This window comes from Populus trichocarpa, chromosome 5 (assembly GCF_000002775.5).
Source record: "Populus trichocarpa isolate Nisqually-1 chromosome 5, P.trichocarpa_v4.1, whole genome shotgun sequence".
Taxonomy (NCBI): domain Eukaryota; kingdom Viridiplantae; phylum Streptophyta; class Magnoliopsida; order Malpighiales; family Salicaceae; genus Populus; species Populus trichocarpa.
The window spans coordinates 21699943-21707056 of NC_037289.2; the positions used below are offsets into that span (position 1 = coordinate 21699943).

A 7114-nucleotide genomic window follows, 5' to 3' on the forward strand; every position below is an offset into this window, starting at 1 on the left:
TCACTGGCGCTAGAGTAGGGAATAAAAAATATTGATCTAATTTTTCGTAGCTACGAATTTTTACCAACGCCAGAGTTGGAATTATTCGAGCTCGAATATTCACTGGCGCCAGAGTCAGGAATATTATAAACAAATCATCATAGCATAAGCGAATAAATGTTTAGCAATTGAAGACAAAACCAACAATGCAGTTTGCCTTAGGCAGAACGTTTAAGGGGTGATAATATCTTCCCTTTTACGTAACCAATCCCGAGCCATAGAATCTCTGTTGACCAGTTAGGGTTCCTAGTGACCATAATACTAGGTGGCGACTCCTTAAACAAGATCTTTTCCCCTAAAAGAACAAGATGCCAGATATCTGTTCTTTTTCCATAAATCTAGAATTATTTTGTGGGCCGCTGCGATGTCGGGTGCGACACTTAGCATGAAAACATGCGAGATGAAAAAAATCTCAACAAATAAAACCATACCAATATAACTTAATAAAATGAGATTGTTAAACAAATAACATTGAAAATAAAAAATATTATAGAAATGAACAACGAAATCCATAATATTTGAAGTCTAGGAGAACAGCGATTGGTATTTTACAAATCCTCCAAGACTTTTAGTTTCTTTTATAATTGTTTTGAGTCATCGCATGGCTTCAGGTCATTATAATTATGCTATTTCTTTTTTCACATATTTTATTTCTATTTTTAAGATAGTACCTATGTTTTTATATAAATTATAAAAAAACATTTAAAAATAAACAATAAATTTATTATATTTTCATACCACTTGCAATTTTTGTTTAAGTTCATTGAGCTTTTCTCCACCAATTATTATAATTAAAGGTACAAATATTTTTTTTTCTAATAAATTAATTCATATCATATACTTAGCTTCAGATGGATTGTAATAAAAAAAAATGTATATTAAATATGCCAAACATAACCCCAGGAAATTGAAAGACATCACCGAAATAGAGTTAATGAGAGAAACAAAATATAATGAAATTTATCATTTATTAATCAATAATTTTTAAAAAATAAGTTATTTACTTATTTCCATAATAATGATAATCATGATAATCATGCCACTAAAAGATGTTTCTTAAATTAAAAACAATAATTTTAGTTGGTTATGCAAGATTCAAGTTGATTTTTTTTATTGAAGTTGATTTTTTTTTATTTTTAATATATTTTTCAATTTTATTTTCATCATTCAATATTAAGTTTATTGAAGAATTGAGTTTCGTAATGTATTTTTAATTTACTTTATATGAGATTATTTTAGTCTTATAATCTAGATTATGAGTTTGAAGAGTTAACTCATTTGACTTGAGTTTTTTTTCCTTCCATTTTTTTAATTGACTTTTTTTCTTTTATTTTTTTAATTGATTTTCTTTCTCAACTTCATCCTTCAACACTAGGTTGATTGAGAATTACGCTTCGTAATTTGTTTCGGTTTGCTTTTTATGAGGTTATCACCGTCTTATGACTCAGGTCATGAGTTTGACAGATTAATTAACTTGAGATGACTTAAGTTATTTTTTTATTTTTTTTAATTTAACTTTCAACACTAAATTGATTGGAAATTGAGTTTCATAATTTGTTTCAATTTGTTTTCTATGAGCTATCATAGTTTTATGACCCATATATGAGGATTGACAAGTTAACCCAAGTTGAAGCGAATCGATCAAATATGTTGTCTTCTCAATATTTATATAAAAAATATTATCTTTAATATTTATTTTGAGTCAAATTATTACTGGTGATTCATATTGTTTCTGGACTTGCTAAATCAATCAAATTATATTAGATTAAACCATACATGGTTTATTTTTTTTTCTACTAGAAAAAAAACAACAATACCTAAATTTTTTTTTTATATATTTTTTAATTCAACCAATAACTTAGCGCTTTAAAAGTCATTTCTACATTAATGACTAAGGTTGTCCAATATGCTTATGCTCGCTCATCAGAAATAATCCAAAAGGCTTTCCATTCGAAGACTCATGTATGAAACGTACACATTGTACAACTTGTAACTTGTCGGAAGGAAAAAAACACCTCCAACTAAAACTAATTATCTACCAAGTCAACTTCTGTTTCACTTGTGTTGATTTGATGCAGCATATGCATGCGATGCATAACAGCTCCTAAATCAATGCGCACACAACTGATACATATTTGTAGAGTTGACCTTCGTGGAAAATGACACTTGCTGATCGACAGCTTAGACTTTGTTATATGCCTCAGATTCCTCTCTCAAGGGGTCTGGTTTGCGAGTATGAAGCATGAAATTGCACGCTCCAACAGCTTCTCCTACTGTCAAATACATCCATTCTTGTCCTATTTTCTCGATTAGCTTGGACTTGTTGAGTTTCTTCATCACTTCAGCTCCAGGATTGGCCAAGACAAGCTGTAAACATGCATGGCGACGAAGAACATCAGAACATGTAAAGTAATGGTGTGGGATAAAATCAAATTTGTAGGTCATGATAGAAGTTTGAATAAGAATATACCTTAAGTTCCCTTCTGTCCATTACTTTCTTAACTTCCTCAAGCATGCCAATCCCACTTGTGTCAATGTTACCTACCGCTGTTAAACCAAGAAAGAAATGTAAATGGATTTTCTATATGTAATCAATTTTTGCCAAAGGAAAAATGCTGGACCGTGCATTGCTTACCTCCCATGTCAAGTATAACATACTGCAGGCTGGTTTCTCCTGAAGATTTTAACTTGTCTTCCTCTTCATCAACCCACCTCGCAATCCTAATGGATATAACAAAATATAATAGCACTTGTGAGATAAGGATTTGATTGGTTGATTTTAAGCATTTTTGGTATGTAGATATGCAGAAAAACGAGTTTGATATGTCCACACCTTTCTCTTAAGTAGCTTGCATTTGCAAAGTAGATAGGAGCATCAATCTCGAGTATGAGAACACCGGGAACGCTGCTTGTGTTCGTATATTGTTCAACATTTCTGTAGATCATCGAATTTGGAATGTTTCCAAGAATAAATGTTTTTGGTCTTGCGACGAAGAGAAGTAATCTGAGCAAAGAAATTGCCACCTGCACTTGCACAAGGGAATTTAGTATCGAAGGATGGTACGCAGACATTTACGTACGATTGCAAGTTTTAGGCCTTGATAACTAGTGGTCCATACCGCGATGACTAAGCCAATCTCGACACTGCAAAAAACCACACCAGCATATGCGCTTATGCACACGATGAAGTCGAACTTGTCGACAGTCCAAAGATGGATTGCTGCTTCATAATCTATAAGACCTAGCATGGCAGAGATAATAATAGAGGATAGAACCACAAGTGGAGTGTAATGGAACAATGGCGTTAGGAATAACAACGTGACCATGACTGCCAACGCCATGACAATATTCGATACTGCTGTCTTGCATCCTGCATTGAAATTCACAGCCGATCGCGAGAATGGCCCTGGAAATTCCCATTGTATCACCAAAACTCTTAGTTTACTATTATAATTATAACTTGGAATTACATTCTTAATTGCATCTGGGAAAGGAAAAATTTATACCTGTTGTGAGATAGCAAGAGGTGCAAGAGCCTACAATGTTCATGGTCCCAAATGCAATCATCTCTTTGTTGCCATCTATATGGTAATTCTTGAACATGGCAAAACTTCTTCCTACTGCTATTCCTTCCTGTAATTAATTAAATAATTACCGAGCCTTACTTACGTGTATATATACGTCTATTAATTAATTATGTAATAATTAGATAGTACAATTTCTCTTATTTTATAGGATTTGCTAATTATAATGCATTTAGGAGGTCCAAATTAAAATACGTACGAAACCATCTAGCTGAATTTGTGGTGTCCATAAATAAATAGCTTATTAATGCTCTTACGAGGCAAGAGGGGCACGTCTTAGATGAGCTTATATCTTTAGGTGTCATGGTAGTTTTTTAAGATTTTGATAATGATTGTTTTTTAAAATATTTTTTATTTAAAAATATATTAAAATAATATTATTTAAAATTTATTTTTAATACATTAAAACAATTTAAAATTATATAAAAAATATCCTTTTCTAAATCCAAAAAAAAAATATCTTTTTTAATAATCGGATAAAAACACATAAAATAGTAGAGGATAAGGTTGGTTGCTTACGGCAAGGGCTATGACACCAGTGATGATGCCAGTTTTAATAGCTGTCGAAAGATAAGGAGATACAAACACGAGATCCGCAAAGGACGGTGGATTTAGCCCCTTCTTCAAGTGTCCTATCTGAATAAAATACACCAGCGCGCATGCAACAAAAAACACCACATTAGATCGGAAACAAATACGACTAAAAACCAACCCACCAATGACTCATCAGGTCTGGGAAAATCAAAGTCGAGGTGATTGGTAGGGTCCACTCAGCCTATTATTGGCTGGAGCCCACAACTTGGAACGGAGCAATTATTTGGATCGGGCCCAAAAGACAAAATCCAAGTACCCAACAGGCCAAACCCACATGGAGGATGGATCTTGGCCTCATCTAATAGCATACTAAGCCACCCTTTGTGGTGGTCCAACCCTAATATACAATGGGACTGAATCTGTCTGCGTGCAACTTGCAACTCACGCTTACTTTACAGAACAGTAGCAGCATTGACAGTCACAGAGACTTGTGTTCCCTAAAAAACGTAAACAAATACAAACAAGAAGGCACTCTATCGATAATTCATGGGAATGCTCACCACTTGAACTCCATGTTTCTCGGCATGAGTGAGGTAGACGAGGATGCTTCCTAGAATAACCGACGTCAATGGTGCCATTGCTGATACCCAAAAGAATCTTGGTTTTCTCTTGCTCTGTACAAATAGTCAATCATCAACTCATTAATTATTATTTCACTCCATTATTAAATTAATCAGATGAGCATATTATTACATGCAACACGACAACATCAACATATGTATGTATACATATGTTAGTGTAGTTGCATTGAAAAATGAGCTCAGAAATTCCTCCAGAATTCCAGTCAGGGAGTTGGATTTAAAAGTCATTGTTTCTTGTTCTTAGTAACCAACAAGTTGAAAATGAAGGCATGAAGAGGAATGATTAATCATACCAAACAACAGCATCTTTTACTATTATCTACAAGATCATTAATATATTTTGTAGAGTGAAGCAGGTAAAGAGAGAATTTTGATCCCAAATTAAATTATTTAAATTGGCCGGTATATAGAAGATATTGAGAAAGATGAGTGATAGTGAATCAATTCATATATATATATATATATATGGTGGCCCTTGTTTCTTTATATGGTAGTAAATTCATTTCTTCTGTTTAGTTTTGGCCGCGACAAGTGGGGCAAGTCGCAACATGAAATCAGAATAGCAATCTGCAATTATGTGAAAGATTGAAACTATGGAGGCAAGAAAATTATGCTGTACAAAAATACTTTACTTACGAAGTATCGAGTGATGAGAAGAAAGAACAGGAAGCAAAAGCCCAGAATGGCACTTTCCCATCTCCACTGCATTAATAATAATAATAATCAAGAATCATTGTTGGCTTAACTTCTTTCAACATTATATTTAATGTCTGAAGGAGACATTTTATATAGAGCATGGCACACTTATTTATGTTTGTTGTAATATAGTGTGATAAGTGGATAATGATAGCACACATGCAAAGATCAACGGACCTGATGTGTTTGGGAGAAGACAGAACGCAAGACGGAGACAAGATCCGTTGAATGGGTGAAATGATCAAGCCCAAGAATCCCTTTCAGCTGTTGCAGGATGACTACAGTTGCTGCTCCTGCCATAAAGCCTATTATCGTTGCATGTGACAGAAAATCCACTATAAACCCTAGCCTGCAGCACAGTAAACACAGCAAGTATTAAGAAAACCGTAAAAGGAGATATCAGCATGTTCTTATTGCTTGAAGTGTCTTTATCCTTGTTGACTGTTTACCAAATCTGAAAATAATAGGTCAATCACCGTTTATGGTTCTTCTTAATTATTCATATATATACCAAAAAAAGTAAGAAAAGAAGGAACTCTTGCAACACAGAGCAGCAAAAGACAAGAAGGCCAGCTACTTACCTTAATAAGCCAAGGGAAGCTTGAAACACTCCGGCAAAGAATGTGGCAGTGAATGCAAGATGGAGATAAAGTTTGGGGTTCTCATTAGCATTAACTTCATTCCCTAACATAGATGCTGTGAGGAGAGATGCAACAGCAACGGTCCCCACTGCCAAATCTCTTGAACTTCCCATCATTGCATAAACCAATGGCGGAATAAAGCTTGAATCTGCATGCGTTTAGACACAAATTCTATGAGAAACTGCTCTTATATCAATCAGTTCAGCTAAAATCTGCTCTATGTTGGTGATTTTCATACTAGAACTTACATAGACCGAGAATTGGTGGCAAGTTGGCTAGCTTGGCATAACTTATCCCCTGAGGAATAGCAAGACTAGCGATGGTGATCCCAGAAATAAAATCACTTCTCAAGAAATCAAAAGTGTAACTAGGGGCCCAATCGAAAATTGGAAGGAAATATTTTATGCCTAAGACGAATCTTCGCGAAGTGGGCTGGTTCTTGAATTGCCTGAGAGGATCATCAGGAAAGAAAGTCTCTTTAAGATTATATTTCAGCGACTTCACAAATGGTTGCGGTGGTGGAATCGCTACTCGACGTGCACACTCCGCGTTAGTGGAAGGAAAAACATAGTCGGCGTTGCCCATATGCACAAGATTTGGATTTAGCTCTAAAATTTGGTTAATTTGTTTAAATGTATGTGCGTGGCTATGCTCTAAATCTCAAGAGATGGTGGGTGGAGAAGATAATAAAGAGAGAGGAGATCGCCGGCGTTGTGAGAGTAGTGAGAAGTGTGCGGACTGGCCACGGATTTATAGAGGGGGGGACTGGACTCTAAGGAGATGGGTGTGGACTGTTGAGAGGGGGGGGGGGGTTAGCATTTTCAATGGGGTATGAAAGTAATTTTGTACGAAAAAAGTGTACAGTTATTCAAAAATTTATTTTATTTTTCTGTATTCTTTTTAGCCTTGCCTTCCCACCTCGTGCCCTCTGATTTTGCTTTTGAAGTAAGGTCTCCTCTCCCTACCACAGAGAGGCAAA

General features: G+C 34.9%; 1 protein-coding gene across 2 annotated transcripts; it reads right to left on the minus strand.

The window, feature by feature from the left end:
• Nucleotides 1-1964: 1964 nt before the first annotated feature.
• On the minus strand, nt 1965-6890 carry LOC7464700 (sulfate transporter 3.1). Of its 2 annotated transcripts, XM_002307569.3 has the most exons (12): nt 6384-6889; nt 6076-6283; nt 5672-5843; nt 5435-5500; nt 4718-4831; nt 4143-4259; nt 3546-3672; nt 3159-3445; nt 2873-3063; nt 2675-2760; nt 2510-2586; nt 1965-2406 (listed from the first exon to the last, which is right to left on the minus strand). In XM_002307569.3, exons 1-12 carry the CDS (start codon nt 6718-6720, stop codon nt 2221-2223), a joined length of 1968 nt encoding a protein of 655 aa, XP_002307605.2. In that variant the 5' UTR covers nt 6721-6889; the 3' UTR covers nt 1965-2220. The 2 variants fall into 2 exon arrangements, with proteins under 2 accessions (XP_002307605.2, XP_024456860.2); XM_024601092.2 differs by lacking the exon at nt 5435-5500 and having other exon boundaries at nt 6384-6890.
• Between the last annotated feature and the right edge of the window lie 224 nt (nt 6891-7114).